Consider the following 19,856-nt stretch of genomic DNA (forward strand, 5'->3'; position numbering starts at 1 on the left):
CTTCCTTGAAGGCCCAGCTCCATCTCTGCCCAGGAAGATAAGGCCTGGGCTTCCAACGGCAGGGCTGGCTGTGAAACACAGCAACCAGGAACATCTCAGCTTTAAAGCCCACGGGCTTCTCGGGGGTCTGGCCTGTGGAGGGGGCACGGCATCACCGTGCATGGGGCACACAGGGCACCCAGATGGGCCCCGCACGTGCCGAAGGCTCAGTAAGCACCCGCTGTCATCGGATGCTCTGTTACCCAGAATGAATTAAGTCCAGATGCTGGCAGGCAAAGGAGCAATGTACCTGGTCAAAATCCACCCTGACAGTAAACCGCCATGAACAGCCTTACGTGTTTTTTATACACATCTCTGTGGAGCATATAAACAGTACATATGCAAAATACTAAGATGTACTATGAACTTTTACCGGCAAGAAGAATGTCACTGGTGAACTTAGCTCAATGAGAGAATATGAGCAACTGCAATGAGACTCCACAGTACCAAAGACATAGATTCTCTACAAGGCTCTTTAAATAACCACAGATCAAGTCAGGGACCTGCAGTAAGCAGCGTGCTGTTACTTTCAAAACTAAGTTATCCATGGCTGATTCATGTCAATGTATGACAAAAACCATTACAATATTGTAAAGTAATTAGCCTCCAACTAATAAAAATAAGTGGAAAAAAATTAAAAATATATGTTGAAAAAAAAAACAACTAAGTTAACTGAACTACCTTATAGTAAGTGATCGTTGCATTTTAACTCTTTTTCTTCCCCAAACAGGGCCCTTGTTGAGTTTCTAATATCCTAATCACTCCCCAAATGGGAGATGAAATACTAGCTTTGATTCAGTTTTAAGTAGCTCAATAAAAATGAAACAAATATAATTATTAAAGACAAAAGCAAAACGATATGGAAAGCTCTAACTCTGCAGAGAGAAAACAAAACAAAGTAAACTTGAGGATTCAAGAAACAATCGCTGGCGCAGTTCAACTATCTATGTTCTGGAAAGGGGGAAAGGGGGTCCGCGTCCACTTAACCACAGCAGGCACGTGCTGTGTCCACCGGTGACAGAAACAAGCAGCTCAGGTTGACATCACGTGCGAGAAACGCCACTGGGGGACATCCAGTGGCCACCACTGTGTCACAGCACCATTCCTCTACGGCCCCGGGACCAGCTGCACTCAGAGCGAATGCAAAATGTTATAGAAAACAATGAGTACCAGAGAATTCCATGCTATCTGCTTGTGTGAATGAAGACTAGCAAAGGCAGTTTCAGCTTGGACCTGACAAACAGCCAAGTCCATCACAGAGCAGGGTCCCCTGGAGGAGTAAGCCAACGGCTCGCACATCTTCACGGTGCTGCCAAACTGTAACCAGTGTACAAAGTTCTGACATAGCTGAACTTGCCTATGGTTCTGAACACTTCTCAGATGACTACAGAGAGGAGCAGGTCCAGAGGCCTGCTGTGATGTGGGTACACCTTGACGCCAGGGATGAAAGGGGGACAAGCATCACATCACAGGGACGCAAAGTACAGTCAGAGAAGGCCGCCGTTCTGCTTAAAGCACGACGCAGTCGAGAGTCTGAGGACGGTGGACGCTTTCACAGGAACAGCCAGCGCTGCAGCTGCAGTGGTCACGTGTGCACACAGGCAAGAAACAAGAACTCATTTCACATGCAACAGGTGACGTCACCGCTACCTATCTACCCCCCTAACAGGGTGAGAGCATCACCTGCGTCCCTGTCTCGTCATTACGTCGCTAACACTGCAATCGATCAGACTGTGAACTTGTTAGTGGCTCTGGCTCTCATTGGTTCGCAGTGACCATAGGGCGCTGCGCTGAGAAGGGCGTGCAGCTGGTATTAGACCTGCGTGGGAGCGAGCAAAGCACAGAACCGCAAATGTCACCGTCCTCGGTACTCGGGGAAGGACCCCCCCCCCCCACCCCGCATACAACATACACTGTGGCCGAAATAGAAGACATCTGTGTTGTAACTCCCCACGAAGGGCCTTCTCCACTCTTTTCTTTTCAGTGAAGCAGATTCTACAAAGAAAAACCAGGGGACTTGCAAACGGCCTACACCAAGCTCCTGGTGAATGCCTGGCGCTTCCACTTCCTCAGCCAACTTTCATTTGATAAGATTAGGGAAAAAAAAATTCCTTGTTAGGAAGAAGCAATGCAACAGTTTTTAATAAAAGAAGGAAAGAAGACATATGTGCTTCACTGGTTTTGAAAACAAAAACCCTACCTTTGACAGCCAGGCTAAAGCAACAATTCCCTGCACTGTCCTCGCTGCCTTATCTCGACCTCTGGTGGGCACGCCCAGACCCCATGGGCTCCTCACTGCAGGAGGACAGAGTCCTATACTGCACATCAGCTGTCTCTACTCCCCCTCTGCCCACTGACCTCAGCTCCTCATCTTTCGCTCCACTTCGCCATGAGTTAAAGGCTAGAGTCATTTCTCAGCAACTTTGCTCCAAAGCAGAAATAAGATCCTTTCCCAGATTGAAACTCCCTACTCAGATTTTCTTCCCAGCCATGACTCAGCAGTAGCGTCTTTGGATTTTGCCCAGAGAATTTACCTGAACTAACCTCTCACTTTTAAAAGCTATCTGCATTTTGAATTCCTTTGAAAGCTCTGAATTCCTTTCCCAATCTACTGCCCTCTTCAGGGTCACACAGGAAACACTTTTTGGGTAACTGTCCAACCACCCCCTTTTCTCTGAGGACTGCCTATCACTCAGCCCCTGCTCCAGGCAACTCTGTCCCCTTGATGCAGATTATCAAGCCAGAGGTGGACAACTGGCCCGAGTCCAGCCAATCAGATTCTCCCTCTAACTGAATGGGCTTGGGTACCAGACTCCAGGTAGAGAAGGAATGACCCAGAAACAGGGAGAGGAGCAGATGAGAAACTGTAGGTCATTAGACACAATAACTTTGGCTGTCAATCTTTTGGCTCCCAGCTCAGGCTGCTGCATTTCCAGCACTGGGTTTCAGGGAGAGACCCTTGTCTCCTTCACGTATATTTCCACTTTGTCTTAAACAAGGTTAATTATGTTTCTACGCTCTGTAATGAAAAGGTTCCTAAGACAGCCACCGGAGCGGTAATTTTCAAACTCCTACCAACAGTCTATGAGGCCACAACTTCAAGAAATCTGAAGTTAGCAATGTCGAAGGGGGAGAGGGAGAGGAAAGAGGAGGACAGGGCGAAAGCCGAACTCTTCACTCAGAGACGGGTTCATTCGGCTCAAGAGCCGGTCAGTACCTTCCACAGGACAGGCACGCACTCTGCTGGGCACCAGGAGAAGCAAAGCAGGGCAACGGGGAACTCAAGCGTCCTGGCACAGCTTCGAAGGCAAGGCGGGAACGCACAGACAGGGCTCCCACGGGCCGCTCTAGGCAGGAGAGCACACGGCTGGGGAGCGCGGAACGAGCGGGACAAGGCACGCGTGGAAGGTGGCAGTCAGACAGAATATGCGGGTTATCAAGTGTAGCAAAGCTGGCTACCCCAGCATCAGACCACTGGATAATTTAGGGAGGAAGTTCCTGAAGGCCGGAAGCCTCTCTACAGAGACCCTGTAGGAATCTTCTCACTTTAACTCTGTATTGTAAAGGCACCTAAAAGCACCTAGGTCAAATAGCATGGTAAAAACAAAATAATTTTCTAAGTAGTTATAGAGATTACTTTTTTTTTTTTAAGAGATTACATCTTACAGTGAGTAATAAAGTAAGAATTTGTAGCACGAATTTAAACAGGTGATTATACTCGACAACTATTCTATTTCAGGTTGCTGAAGGACACAAGAAATATTTTACATGAAATGTTAAAAGAGCAATAACATCATCCTACGGTATTTTCTTTAAAAACAAACAAAAAGTTATGAATCAAGCAAATATAGTGATCTTAAATGTTAGAATCATTATCACACTTTTAGCAATATATCCAAAAGAAATAATAGAGATGTGGAAAAAGCACACATGAAAACATTCTAGATAGTGTAACAAAAAATAAAAAGCCATCTAAATACCCAATAACAAAGAGCATACCAGATGGCTATTGGAATATTACTGGATAATATAACTTAGCCACTAAAAGGTAATGTAATAACAAAATGAAGTATATGTTGAGTGGGGAAAAGATATAAAATGAAGTATTCTCTAATCACAACAGTACTTAAAAAAAAAAACACATTACAGAAAGCTCAATACATAGAGAAAAATGCTATAAAGGAAAACATGATAATGTTTACATAGCAGTGGTAAGATCATGAGTACTTTATTTTTCTAAGTTGTATTTTTTTTTGGTCAAGATGTATTATTTATAAATTTTTAAGAAACACCGCCCCCTTTTTCCTCCCCTAAGTATCAGAAACCAAATGTAAACTCACTTCATCAGAAGCAGATCGAAGACACTGGACAGCAGCCTGTTTTTTCATTTCTTCTACAGTTAGATCTGAGCCCTTTTTCTTACTCTTTCCCCATTTCTTATAAGCTCCTTTTTCCCAGCCCAGGAAGATGTCATTCTCCTGAAATAAAATTAAGACCAGTTTCAATGATCAACATAAAGTTTCAAACACTTATTATTTTCCACATACTTACACACACATTTCCCCTACAAATATCTTCATTCATAAGTTGGTACACATTAATAAATAATAAGGCCATAGAATGCTGTCAATCAGAATAATCAATAATCAATCAGATTATTCAGGATAACCCATCATTTTAGAACCTATTATTGAGAATACTATTAGATTATTATTTAGGATTTATGATCTCAATAAATCTGACCCATTTGTATTAGTAAATGCTAAAAAACAACTCAGACATTCATATGCAAATTTCAGTGTTATTTAAATTTCAGTATTAAAAACTATATACACAAATGTCCTCTTTTCTGTACTTCCCACCTGTCAATAGCAAGTGTTCACATTATTAGCTTTTTTTTTTTTTTTGGCCATGCCTCGTGGCAAGGGGGATCTTCAAACCCATGAACCCCTTCAGTGGAAGGGCAAAGTCCTAACCCCTGGACAGCCAGGAAAGTCCCTTACTAACAGATTTTAACATTTAACAGTTAGATGGTTCATTCTTATTACTATATCTTGCAATCCAGAAAGCAACAGATATAAAATATTCTATGTTAGTATTCTTAGCTTATTTTTCCCTTGATTATATATGCCTGTTATAAACACTAAGGAAAATTTGAAAAATAGGAAAAAAGCAAATCTTCCATGATCCTACCACCAGTGAAAATTAGAACAATTTTCACACAAAGAGAAAAAACATGACTGAATTCACACTATCTGTGTAATTCTGCACTTAGACGGTAAACACTGCTGCTCCTGCTGCTGCGTCGCTTCAGTCGTGTCCGACTCTGTGCGACCCCACAGACGGCAGCCCACCAGGCTCCCCCCTCCCTGGGGTTCTCCAGGCAAGAACACTGGAGTGGGCTGCCATTTCCTTCTCCAACGCATGAAAGTGAAAAGTGAAACTGAAGTCGCTCAGTCGTGTCCGACTCTTCGTGACCCCGTGGACCGCAGCCCACCAGGCTCCTCTGCCCATGGGGTTTTCCAGGCAAGAGTACTGGGGTGGGTTGCCATTGCCTTCTCCATTGTAAACATTACCTGCATGTTACTACAAATTCTTTGACTACATAATATTCCAGTGGGTTTACTTCACTTCCCTAAACTGGGACTTGAATATTTTTAATTGCTCTGCTACTTCACTTTGCCTTTCATTTGGTAAATTACTATTAAAACCAATGGACATATGACAAGAGTTAGAAAAAAAGAGATTAGAAAGACTAAGGCAAATTAAGAAAACTACTCAGAAGAATATCTGGCCTACAGTAAGCCCTCAGGAAACGGATATGTATTAACAAATGAGCTGGAATAAAGAAGGAAAAGCACAATAATAATTAATTCAAAAAATCTTTAAGGATCAAATTCATATACCATCAACTGTCTATCTAGTCTTTACTTTGATCAAATACATAAAAATTACTTTTCTGCCACCAGGTAAAGAGTGGGAGGGCCCTTTTCTCCATACTCAACGCAATTAACATACTTTTTACATAACTTCTTGGGCATGTCTGAGGATCTCATGAACCCAAAAAACATTTACTGGCTGAGTGGTGTCAATTCCATTTGCCAAGGGAAAATGTGCCTGATGGCCAAGTAAGAACTCTCAGTCTGTTTTCACTTATCTACCGTGTTTGGCTAAATGACATCTAAAACCTGACACTGACATTTTTTATCAGCGATATCTTCGGGAGATAGAGCTTGTCCTTTCACAAGGATGGGAACGGAACCATGACAATGTAGAGCCAAAGCTTCTGAAGGCAGAGGATTATCGTAGTCTGGCTCCGTTGCTCACGGTGTAAACAGTAAAAGTAAAGGTAGAGACGTTCTGTGTCGTTACTCAGAAGACGGCTCCTTCCTTTCTGCCTCAGTTGCTGAGACTGGCTTTCCCTTTACTGAGCATTACGAACACGTTTCTCTACTGAAGCCATGTTTAAGCTCAGCAGGATTAACAACACATTTAAAGGTCCAAACAAAGTTTTCATAGACAGACAGAGGGACTTTCAAAGTTCACATGGACACACAGTCCTTCGGGAGGGCACTGTGACCATACACATCCAATATCTTAAACACGTATATGTACTTCTGATCAATAACTCTACTCCTGGGAATTTAGCCTAAAAAAAAAAAATCACCAAAATGTGCACAGATTTTGCTATAGTGATGTTCATCATATAGTTCTCAACAACAGCAAACATGGACAAACAACCTAAATGTCAAGGGAGGAGGACCTGGTGAGTAAGTTCTAAGTGACCAGGCAGTAAGATACAGCCATCAAGGAGATTACGAAGCACATCTATTGACGTGAGAAGCTATTTCCAACACATACAAGAGCGGTAGTTCATACAACAGTATGATCTCATTTTTGGTTCAACTACACACGCACACCTGTTAATGTGCATTCAAATGTCTGAGAGAAACGTACCAAGAGACCACCAAGGAGCCTGACTCTTGGTGAGCGGCAAGAGGAGTCTACAATTTTTCTTGTAACTAGGTCAGACTCCTTGAATGGTCAAAAGTTGTTTTTTTTTTTTTCTTCAAATGGAAAACTTGTAAGTCAAGAATAGAGAAATGAAAAGAGTTCCTATAGCTCTTCGCCTAGAACAAGTGTTTGGTACTTGCTTTGTCTGTCACATACCCCAGAATTTACTTTTTAAATATACAATTCAGGGGTTTTGGGTATAATTCACAGGGTAATGCAAAATCATCATTTTTAAAACATTTTTCATCACCGCAATTGGAAGCCCTGTGCCCAACCAGCAGTCACGTCCCATTTCCTTTCTCCCCCAGCTCACGGGTGACTACTAACCTGTTGTCTATATGGACTTTGCTGTGCTGGGTATTTCGTATAAATGAAATTACACAATCCACTTCTTTTCCCGCCTGGTTCCTCTAGGTCAGTGTAACACTTGAAAGCCTCATGCACGTTGTGGCATATTATCAGTACTTCATTCTCTTTTATGACTAATGTTTCAGTGCATGGATGTACCATATTTTGTTTATCCATTCATCCACTGATGGACATCTGAACTCTTCTCACCTTTTGGCTACTGTGAATAATACAGCTATGAACATTCAAATACAAGTTCTTCTATGGACATATACTTCCAGTCTTGCTGGGGATATATCTAGGAGTGGAACTGCTGGGTCCCATGGTTAACTCTAGGGTTCAACCTTCTGAAGAGATGCCAGGCCTGTCTATTCACTTTCCTGATGCTGTCCTTTTATGTATAAAGCTTCTCACTGTAATGAAGTCAATTTACTCATGTCCTCTGTGGTGTTTGTGCTTTGGTACCTTATCTAGAGAATCACTGCCTAACCCAAGTCATGAAGTCATAAAGATTTATGTTTTCTCCTAAGTTTTATAGTTTCAGCTCTTACATTTAAGTCTGTAATCCATTTTGAGTTAATATTTATATGTGATATGAGACAGGAGTCCAACTTCATTCTTCTACACGTGGTTACCAGCACCTTTCTCCAAAGACTATTCTTTCCCCACTGAACGGTCTAGTTGGAAATTACAATGGTTTATTTTTGAACTCTCAGTTCTGTTACCTACAGCCAGTCACGTGTAGGCCAGGATCAAACGTCTTGTTTACAGGGTCCAAGTAGTAGGTTTTAAAATTGGAAGTGTGAGTCCTCCAACTTTGTTCTTTTTCAAATTCTCTTGGCTATTCTGGGTCCCTTGCATTTTGCATGAATTTCAGGATCAGCTTGTCAATTTCTGCCACAAAGGCAGCTGGGATTCTGACAGGGGTTGCCCCGAACCTGCAGATCAGTTTAGGGAGCACTGAGACGTGACGGGTATTAAGTTTTCTGACTATGAACATGGGATGCTTTTCTACTTATTAGGTTTTCTTTGATTTCTGTCAACGATGCTTGTAACTTTTAGTGTGCAAGTCTTGACCTCTTTTGTTAAACTTATTCCTAGCAATTTAATTCTTTTTGATTCTACTGTAAATTTAATTTTTCTAATTTCCTTCTTTAGGATTTTCTATATATAACGCCACGTCATGTCAATAGAGAGTTTTTGTTTTTCCTTTCCAACCTGATTTTTTTTTCCCCCTTACCTAACTGCCCTGTTAATGCTGATTTGTAAGATTTTATGTATCTCATCTTTGAAAATGTTTTTTCACACAGATACTGCCAAATACTGGTATTAATCAACAGGCATGGGTTTAGTGGAAACTATTTGTTGCTTAGAAGGCATTTATAAAATTCTTCCTCTCTTGATATGTGCCTTTTCAATGTGTTATCACATTGCAGATCACTCCCAAGTGAAAGTGAAGTGGGAGCTCTGCATCGAACAGCTACACAGATTCCGAGATAAGACATTTTCCTCTGCCCTGCGTGAAACTGCACAGCACACCCAGTGCAGATCTGTGTGGGAATGGAGGTTTTGCCTCTTGTTTTAACTTTGGACATAATGAAAATGAATGAAGCAACCTGACATTAATTGTGACTCAAGCAACGTTAGCTGTTAGAGTGAGTCTACCTTATTAAAATTTTCATTTAAGTGCTATTTTGCCTTGTAATTTTAGGCTGAATTCATGAAGAAACAACATCAAGTCTGTAGGTAAAGCTATACGAACACTAGCACATGCGATAACTTATGTATTCTGCTCTTCCCACTTACTGTATTTGAGAGCTCCCTTTTTCTATTTTCAGGCTTCATTTACTTTGTGAATGTATTATGACTTATTAATAACCTCTAGAATTAAACTAGCAATCAGGTTTTAAAAGAACACAGTATTTTTAAAAAAGCTCTATACATCTATTGTTGTATTTTCGATGCTGCAAACTCATTAAAAGTCCACTATAACATTAAGTGTGTGCCGAATATTCACTAGGTAAACAGTGAAGCCTGGCATGCTACAGGCCACGAGGTCGCAAAAGCGTCGGACACGACTGAGCGGCTGAACAACAATGAATTCAGTAAATCAAGTTATGATTTTTCAAAGTCATAACCTTGAAGATAAAATGCAATTATTAAGTCCCCAAAGAAGCTATGGCTGAGAACCTATTATCAGGTACTTGTCCGGATACTATCGCAAGGGAACGAACTTAAGGCTAGAGTTCTGATTGACTTTGTCTTGCTGCCTTCTATCACAAAGGCAATTGAGAGCTGGAGGAAGAAAAAGAACACAACATTCTGAAACACAGCTAGGATCAGTGACGTCTGCTGTCGCCGCCCACTCCTTCCCCTTAGCAGTCCAGGAGCACCAGAACCACCAGCGCCTGAATGGGACTGTTCAGTTCAGCTCAGTTGCTCAGTCGTGTCAGACTCTTTGTGACCCCATGGACTGCAGCATGCCAGGCTTCCCTGTCCATCACCAATTCCTGGAGTTTACTCAAACTCATGTCCATTGAGTCGGTGATGCCATCCAACCATCTCATCCTGCTGTCCCCTTGTCCTCCTGCCTTCAATCTTTCCCAGCATCTGGGTCTTTTCCAGTGAGTCAGTTCTTCGCATCAGGTGGCCAAAGTACTGGAGTTTCAGCTTCAGCATCAGTTCTTCCAATGAACATTCAGGACTGATTTCCTTTAGGATGGACTGGTTGGATTCTCCTTGCTGTCCAAGGGACTCTCAAGAGTCTTCTCCAACACCACAGTTCAAAAGCATCAATTCTTCAGTGCTCAGTTTTCCTTATGGTCCAATTCTCACATCCATACATGTCCACACATAGGACAGGATGTTTGCTAAACCTGATGCTCACCTTCTTCTGCCCTCCAGCCCCAGGGAAGCTCTGCTGAACTAGGCGGGGGTGGTCCTGATTCCGGACTTCTAGATATATGACATTCCTTCCCAATTAAGCCAATGTATGCCAGATTTTTGACTGCGTGTGAATGAAAGATGCAGCTAGAATTTGAAGACAGGCCTCAGTAATAAATTCACTTCTAACAGCTCAAAGGAACTGTAAATTGCCTCTAAGTGAGTAGCACAAATTAAATGAGCATAATGTCACCTTAAGTACATCCTTTTTTTTTTTTCCTACTAGGTCATCAGCCAACATGTTCCTCATGGGCCTTCCTGCTTCCAGTTGCCCAACCCAGCTCACCCACCACAATGCTGCCATTTGGCACTGCTGACTGAATACAGTAGCAGGTCTTCTTGTTTCTGGGACTAAAATATCAATCCCCTAGTGAAACACAATGACAGGTTCTTGTGAACCAGCTTCCTGCTCACCCTTCTCGGTCTGATCTCCTCCCACCCCTCACTGCACCCCCCCTGGCTCCCAGCATCAGGCCCTCTTGTTTGTTTCCTTTCAAGGCTGTTCTGCCCCAAACTCTGCAGCCAGAGTGTGGCAGGGACCCCTAACCTGGCAGCTGTCTCCCAGGGTCCATCCCCAGTCATTGCCACCATCCCGCCATCATCAGTGCCCAGCAAGTCATGGGCACTCATATGTGGTGAGTAAAAACCTAGAGAAGTACACTAAATGCAGTATTTCTAGTCAGACCATTTTCTCTATTCCATGAAAAGATTTTTACTGAAACACCCCACCCTTTTTACTATGATATCTGAGGAAGTTTGTGGACATGAACTTGTGCACCCATCATTATTACTAACCCCTACTCCTTATATATAAAGTTAATTTAATGTCTGTTGAGTGAATGGTTGTTGAAATAAAGTATATGCAGCAAGACGCCTGAGGGACGCAGGATGGGTCAGTTGTTATTGTTAAAGATTATGGTAAAGGAAAACACTGCAGATGCTCGCCTTTCCAAGCAGTGAAATGCTAAACTAACAGGGATATACTGCAAAGTACATTACAAGTGGGCTGAAAGAACAAACAAGTTCTGCTAAATACAGACATGATCCATCTCAACAAACAATTAGTACTCGGATTATTCTTTCTTAACCTGTGGGCAAAAATAGAAAATGCAATAATCCAGCTACATTTCTAGAATGATGGACTCTGAGGGAGAAGATACAATTAATTAAGGGATTTAAAAGAAACTGCAACTGGGACTTTCCTGGAAGCCCAGTGGTCTGCTGTACTTCCAATGCAGACTCTGTTCTTCCAATGCAGGTGGCTCAAGTTTTATCCCTGGTCAGCGAACTAAGATCCCACATGCCACATGGAGCGGCCAAAAAAGAGAAAAGACACTAACAAAGCTACAGAAATCGAAACAGTGAGGTACCGGCATAAAGACAGACATACAGACCAATGACTAGAACAGACAGCCAAGTAACAGACCCTTACAGTCATGCTCAAAATGTTTTTAACAAGGGTGTCAAGGCCATTCAATGAGGAAAGGACACTCTTTTCAACAAATGATGCTGGGAAAACTAGATGTCCACCTGCAAAAGAAGGAACTTTGACTCTTAACAAACATATATAAAAGTTAATTCAAAATGGATCAAAGACCTAATACATAAAAGCTAAAACTAAGAAATGTAGGGCAAAGATTTCTTGGATATGACACCAAAGACACAGGTAACAAGAGAAAAAACAGACAAACTGGGCTCATGAAGTTTTTTAAATTTAGTGCAAGGAAAGACGATGAATAGAGTGAAAAGGCAAACTCCACAGGAGGAGGGGAAAATAGCCACAAATCACATATCTGATAAGGGGTTAGTATCCAAAACCTGTAGAGAATATCTAAAACTCAACAACAACAAAAAGAGATTCAAAAATGGGAAAAAGACTTGAGAGAGTCTCCAAAGCAGATACACGTAAATGACAAGTAAACACATGAAGAGATACTCAGCATCATTCTCATCAGGGAAAATGTAAGTGAAAACAAGGTACTGATTAGGATGACTACTATTAAAAACTAACAAACCAACAGGACAGAACAATGGTTGGTGAGGATGTGGAGAAGTGGAAGCCTACTCACTACTGGTGGGAGTGTACCACAGTGCAGCTCCACCACAGATCCAGCAGTTCCACTTCTGGACAGATGCCTCTCAAAGCTGAAACCAGCGTCTTGATGAGACATTTGCATACCTGTGTTCATACAACAGTACGGCTCACAGTAGCTTAAACATGCAAGAAACCCAAGTGTCCACTGTTGGATGGATGGATATGCAAATGTGGCATATCCGTATGACAGAAGACGACTTGGCCTTAAAAGGGAAGGAAATTCTGACACCTGCTGCAATACGGATGAACCCTGAAGAGACAATGCTCAGTGAAATAAGTCGGTCACACACACACAAAAAAACAAAAACAAGTATCATATGATTCCATTGATAAGAGGTCCTTAAGAGTAGTCAAAAATCATAAAGACAGAAAGCACTGGGTTGGCCAAAAAGTTCACTCGGGTTTATGTTAACATTTTTTTTGGGGGTGGGGGGAACAACCTCAATGAACCTTCTGGTCAACCGAGATGATGGTGGTTGCCTGCGGCTGGGGGAGGGAATTTTATAAAGCTTCCATTTTATGAGATAAAAAGGGTTCGGAGATGGATGCTGGCTGCACAACATTATGAATGCGTTTGATACCATGGAAATGTGTACACTCCAAGATGGGAGAGATGGCGGTGGTGACGAGGGAAGAGACTTCAGTGACTTCTCTGGAGGGCAGGCCCCATGTGCAGCTGTGGCCTCTCACTCACCTGCACCATGACCCCCTCCACCCAGGTCACACGCCCGAGAAAGAAGTGCACGTCTGTTCATTTCTTTAATAAATATCTGAGCCTCTCCCACATCCCACAAACTGTCTCAAGGGCTATGAGTACAGCAGAAAGCATGGCAGGCAAGGTCCCCAACTTCGTGAACTGTATACTCCAGCGGAGAAGACTTACAAATAAACAGAAAGCATGGCAGATAACCCTACAACTCTGGGTCTAAAGAGCATCATGGGCTCCCCTGGTGGCTCAGACGGTAAAGCGTCTGCCTACAGTGCGGGAGACCTGGGTTCGATCCCTGGGTCGGGAAGATCCCCTGGAGAAGGAAATGGCAACCCACTCCAGTACTCTTGCCTGGAAAATCCCATGGATGGAGGAGCCTGGTAGACTACAGTCCACAGGGTCGCAAAGAGTCGGACACAACTGAGCATCTTCACTGGTTAAACAAGTGTTATGAAGAAAAATAAAGCAGAAAAGAAGACTGAGAACGGAAGGCTTCTTTATAAATATGGTGAACAAAGAAAGACTGAGGCTAAGACAAGCCAAATAAACACCAAACCAGTAAACAAACAAATACCCTCTTTTAAAAAGTAAACCAATTCAAGATGTGGCAGGAAGCGGCCGGCGGTTCGTTCTGTACACCACAGGGGCACCAACGCTGACAAGATGAAGGCACTTGCAAGCAGAACATTGACGACTGAAGGAGCGGGGCATAACTGAGTCAGAGAAAGAATCACCGTTTCGTGACCGTCAGAGTAACAGTGGATCCAGGTGGGAGCCATCCTGGACGGTAAACTCATAAAGTCTCCCCTGGACAGGTGGCCTGGAAACCATGCAGCAAGGTGCTCAGCGTCATTGTGCAGAAACCTGGCGGCCGCCGGCAGAACCAGAGTCAGCGTCGACAAGAACCAGACAGACTGCTGTCGTGCGCTGTCCGTCACGCTGTGACGCACCAAGAAGGAAGCTCTTCGCCTGCGCGATGCTACTGCCCTAAGGCCCACGTGCACTCTAAACGGGAGGAAACAGACGCACCCATAATAGGGGACACTCTGCAAGATAACTGGTCTGTACGCCTCAAAAATGTCAACGTCATGAGACACAAAGGAAAGATGAGGAACCATTCCAGGTTAAAAAAAATTATAAAGAGACATGACCACGAAAGTCTATGCTTGATCCTAGGTGAGGGGAAAAATTACAATGGAGGACATCACTGAATCTCAACAGTATACGAGGTCATAATGTGTTGGAGTGAATTTCCCGGATTTTATAATTGTCCTATGGCTTAGAGAAAATGCAATCAACAAATCATATGCTGATTCATGTAGGAGAGACGGGCATCAAAAGGAGAGGGGAGAAATAAGCAGAAAGTGGGAAAATGTTAGCAATGAGGGGCTGACTGAAATTCTTTGCCCTATTCTAATTCTTCTGATGTTTGAAATTATTTTAAAAAATAAGTTAAAAAAAATTTTTAAGATGATTATATGATTTCTGGCATTAAACATCTTATAAATTACTGGGAAAGACACATTCAAATAACCATAATGAAGAGCAGAAATATGGTCAAGTTTGGAAAACAACAATATTGTTTTCATCAGGAATTGTCAGAAGTGCATTCACAGAGAAAGGTGACCTGGGCCTTGAGGGATGGATTAGAAAAGTGGTTTATATTTACAGGTAAAAGTGGTTACAATGAATACCTGGTTTATCTAAGCATACGTTTATCAGAATATGGTAATCTTAACCAAAAAGAAAAAAAAAAAAGAACACTTTGTGGAAGGAAAATGACTGAAGGCGGTTGTTGTCCAGGACTACACAGTCATCAGCTGATGCCCCTGCCCAGATCAGAGGCTTACACTCTGGCTGCCTGTCAGCCTCGACCTGGATGAGGGTCTGATCAGCCGCACTTCCCACCCCTTGGTCCAGGGATGCTAGGACAAGTACAGACCTGTTTCTTAGACCTCAGGAGCTCTCTGTTTCTTTTAACCCAAACTGGGAAAAGCCATGAATTCATCATGACAAATAAGGCCAGTAGTTGAAGCCAGGATCCTAAAACTAGTCACTTTCAAGGTCAGGCTAATTTCAAGGACTGAGGGATGAGAAAAGATATGAGGAAACAAACACCCCCAAAGTGGAGTCACCTGACCTCCAATGGACGGGGGAGGTGAGGCCACCCTGGGTGTGACCCAGGGACCAGGGAGGCGACACGCCCCCTCGCCTACAGCAGGCTCCCGAGCATGCCTGCTGGCCGGAGTCTGAGCCACAGGAGGTCAGCTCAGCACCTTCCCGTGGCTCCCTGCCCTGACTCCATGCCATATACTCCTCCTTGAGGCTCAGAAAAGTTACCAAGAGGCTGGCTGACCCTTGGGTCCTCTCCTGTGAAAGGGCATTTCCAATGTGACCTTCCCCATCAGCACGAGAGTTACGGCCATTGTGCAAGCCTAGGATGAGCAGGAAAGAATTTCAGGATCCCTTTGGTTCCTGGTGGATTCTCCTTGAAATTCGAGACATGCTCTGTTTCCACTGACCTCTGTCCGTCCCGTGTCCTACCTGACCTCTGTCCGTCCCGTGTCCTACCTGACCTCTGTCCGTCCCGTGTCCTACCTGACCTCTGTCTGTCCCCTGTCCTAACTGACCTCTGTCCGTCCCGTGTCCTACCTGACCTCTGTCTGTCCCCTGTCCTAACTGACCTCTGTCTGTCCCGTGTCCTAAGCACGAAGCAGAGCAGGGAGGAGCAAACATGCGGCGTGCTGACAGTGGCCAGGACCCCTGTCCCCAAGTCCCCACTCAGAGGAGGTTCACAAACAAGTCTGGCCATGTGAGTGCTCAGCTGTAATCTCAGCAGCGGTCCTAGGTTCCATTCCTTTCCATGTCCTATAGCATCTAACACTTAAATACTTTGACTTGCTTTATATGAGTATATATTTACAATTGAAGTATATGATTTCTGAGTTAACAGAAACACCTTCCTCACTTCTGGAAATAATAATTCTACTTTGGTTGTTGCTCATTGTTCAGTCGCTCAGTCAGTTCTGACTCTTTGTGACACCATGGACAGCAGCATGTCAGGCTTCCCTGTCCTTCACTGTCTCCAGAGTTTGCCCAAACTCATGTCCATTGAGTCGATAATGTCATCCAACTGTATCATTCTCTGTCAACCCCTTCTCCTCCTGCCCTCAATCTTTCCCAGCATCAGGGTCTTTTCAAATAAGTTGATTCTTTACGTCAAGTGGCCAAAGTATTGGAGCTTCAGCATCAGCATCAGCCCTTCCAATGAATATTCAGGACTGATCTCCTTTAGGATGGACTGATTGGATCTTCCCGCAGTCCAAGGGACTCTCAAGAGTCTTCTCCAACACCACAGTTCAAAAGCATAATTCTTTGGTGCTCAGCCTTCTTTATGGTCCAACTCTCACATCCATACATGACTACTGGAAAAAACCATAGCTTTAACTAGACAGACCTTTGTCAGCAAAGCAATGTCTCTGCTTTTTAAATATGCTATCTAGGTTTGTCATAGCTTTTCTTCCAAGAAGCAAGCATCTTTTAATTTCATGGCTGCAGTCACCATCCACAGTGATTCTGGAGCCCAAGAAAATAAAGTCTGTCACTGTTTCCATTGTTTCCGTATCTATTTGTCATGAAGTGATAGACCAGATGCTATGATCTTAGTTTTCTGAATACTGAGTTTTAAGCCAGCTTTTTTTTTTCCACTCTCCTCTTTCACCTTCATCAAGAGGCTCTTTAGTTCTTCTTCACTTTCTGCCATAAGCGTGGTGTCATCTGCACATCTGAGGTTATTGATGTTTCTCCCGGCAATCTTGATTCCAGCTTGTGCTTCATCTGACCCGGCATTTCACGTGATGTACTCTGCATAGAAGTTAAATAAGCAGGGTGACAATATACAGCCTTGATGTATCCTTTCCCAATTTTGAACCAGTTTGTTGTTCCATGTCTGGTTCTAACTATTGTTTCTTGACCTGCATACAAGTTTCTCAGGAGGCAAGTAAGGTAGTCTGGTATTCTCATCTCTTTAAGAATTTTCCAGTTTGTTGTGATCATACAGTCAAAGGCTTTAGTGTAGTCAATGAAGCAGAAGTAGATGTTTCTCTGGAATTCTCTAGTTTTTTTCTATGATCCAACAGATGTTGACAATTTGATCTCTGGTTCCTCTGCCTTTTCTAAATCCAGTTTGTACATCTGGAAGTTCTTGGTTCACATACTGTTGAAGCCTAGCTTGAAGGATGAGCATTACCTTGCTAGTATGTGAAATGTGTACAATTGTGCAGTGCCTTTTGTGATTGGGATGAAAACTGATCTTTTCCCATCCTGTGGCCACTGCTGAGTTTTCCAAATTTGCTGGCATATTGAGTATAGTACTTTCACAACATCATCTTTTAGGATTTGAAATCACTCCTCTGGAATTCCATTACCTGCACTAGCTTTGTACACAGTCATGCTTCCTAAGGCCCACCTGACTTCATACTCCAGGATGTCTGGCTGTAGGTGAGTGATCAAACTATCACGGTTATCTAGGTCATTAAGACCATTTTGGTACTGTTCTTCTGTGTATTCTTGCCACCTCTTAATACCTTCTGCTTTTGTTAGGTTCATACCGTTTCTGTCCTTTATTGTGCTCATCTTTGCATGAAATGTTCCCTTGGTATCTCTAACTTTCTTGAACAGATCTCCACTCTAATGGTAGATTTAACATTTTACTTGCCCCTAAAAAAGTATATTTACATTTACTGCGAAGATGAAAGAAAATAACAGAGCTTTGGCAAGAAAATTATACCAACTATTGACCACCAAAATAAAACATTTTCTGAGGATTAGGTTTTTACAGGTCAACTCCCTCTAAACCTTACTTGACCCAATTGTCACCAGACAGGCCAGTAACCAATCTGGAAGCAAGGGAAATGTAGAAAGAATGAGCAAACACCAGCAGTGAAGAATACTCTGCACAACTAACGCGTGACAAGTGTTGGGCCTGCTGTGAAACCCCCTGTATTTATAAGACTCCTCTGTGGCTCGGAACGTCCAAGCCAGTTTCTTCTGTCAATGAAACTGTTCCTGCTTTCAGAGTTCCTAACAATGGTTTAAAACAGCAACTAAAAACTGCCCACAAAACACTTGACTCTTTTTTTTGGCTTGTCTGCGCCTCGCCACATGTGGGATCTTAGCTCCCCAACCAGGGATTGAACCTGTGGCCCCTGCAATAGAAGTGCAGAGTCCTAACCACCGGAACACCAGGGAAGTCCCCAACCACTCCCTTTTAGGTGAAATCTGTGCCCCGCAGTCACTGAGAAACCACCCACTCGGTGCTGAGAGCTCTGCTTCCCTTTCAGCAAGCCTCACAGTCAGCAGCTTCTCCTGGTGAGTGAGACCAAAGTCAAGATCTTTGTCAAGAACACGAATTTGCTTGCTTTATTCACCTACACACCTAAGTCAAGTAAAGTGTATAATGGCTCACTTAAGGGCATTTTAGTCATGTCCAACTCTTTGCGACCCATGGACTACAGCACACCAGGCTCCTTTGTCCTCCACTATCTCCCAGAGTTTGCTCAAATTCATATCCACTGAGTATTTAAGGTTATATGCTTTACCAAAATTTTAATCTCCTGATTCAAAACACATACTTGGATTAATAAGCAGCTTATCGTCACTGTCGGAGATAAAATATTAAAGTTTGAAATGTTAAGGAGTGTTAATAGACACAATGATTAAAACATGTAATCATAATGTCTCATTTTCCTAAACCAACATTCTGGAGCAGTGCTACTAGAAGGTCATCTAACTACTACCATCCGTGACAAAATCCAGAGTCTGTGCCAGGACGTCGAGAAAGTCTCAGAGACAGTGACTGACCAGAGAGTATGCTCGGTGACTTGGCTCATCTGTACTCCACTATCAGCTTAAAGGTTTCTGGACCACAGCCGTCTACCTGCTCCAGATTACGAAAGCGCTCTCGGGAGGAAAACGCAGACATGCAGACACAATCACGAGCTCTCACAAAACATCTACAGTAAGTAAATACCTGTTCCTGCAGGTCGTAGTCATAGCTGTCATGCAGCAGAAGACTGAGGACGTATCGGGTATAAATCATGGCGTCAATGCCACATTTCTCTAGCTCTTGTCCCAGCCAGGTCTGCACGGGACCCAAAGCATGAAGCAGAGACATTTCAGAGACAGATACGGGGCCTGGGTAAGAGCTGGAGGAGCTTTCAGATGGTAAACCGTCCACAGCAACTGTACAGACAGGGCGCATGAACTTAGGTGGCTGACATCCTTAAAATGCGAAGCATTTTCTGCAGTGATGTTCTGTTGGTGTCTGGAGGGGATTTTCACTCCAGTAAAAAGGAGAGATGCTGGACATCTAGGGTGAGCATTTATTTCTGCTGGCAGTCAGCCATCTACAACTGAATTTCCCTCTGCAGGCATGACCAATGAATCATCAACATCCTGATATTAACATACATGTAGATACGATTTTCTACTTTAATTTCACATCGAGGCCAAATGTAAGTCTCCAGCAGAACCTACAAAAATAAGAGAGAAAAAAGGTAGCATTATGTATAGATATAAATTATTGATCTTTTGAACAAAAAAATCCAAGTGAACCATTCCTCTTTGACTCTCTGACCACTTGTGACACATTCCACTCTTTTAATAGCTTTTCCCACTGAATTAACACTTTCAACACGTCAAACTAAC

At 43.1% G+C, this 19,856-nt stretch overlaps 1 protein-coding gene across 4 annotated transcripts in view; it reads right to left on the reverse strand.

The window, feature by feature from the left end:
- Positions 1-19,856, reverse strand: part of KIAA0232 (KIAA0232 ortholog) — an 80,715-nt gene that overhangs the window by 28,435 nt on the left and 32,424 nt on the right. For all 4 annotated transcript variants that reach the window (XM_070462441.1, XM_070462442.1, XM_070462443.1 and 1 more), the window contains 2 exons: positions 19,180-19,681; positions 4,380-4,517 (listed from right to left, as the gene is read on the reverse strand). In XM_070462441.1, coding sequence (XP_070318542.1) covers positions 4,380-4,517; positions 19,180-19,410 — 369 coding nt within the window. In that variant the 5' untranslated portion in view covers positions 19,411-19,681. The remainder of the gene's footprint in view (positions 1-4,379; positions 4,518-19,179; positions 19,682-19,856) is intronic.

This window comes from Odocoileus virginianus, unplaced genomic scaffold, assembly GCF_023699985.2.
Source record: "Odocoileus virginianus isolate 20LAN1187 ecotype Illinois unplaced genomic scaffold, Ovbor_1.2 Unplaced_Scaffold_5, whole genome shotgun sequence".
In the NCBI taxonomy this organism is placed as follows: domain Eukaryota; kingdom Metazoa; phylum Chordata; class Mammalia; order Artiodactyla; family Cervidae; genus Odocoileus; species Odocoileus virginianus.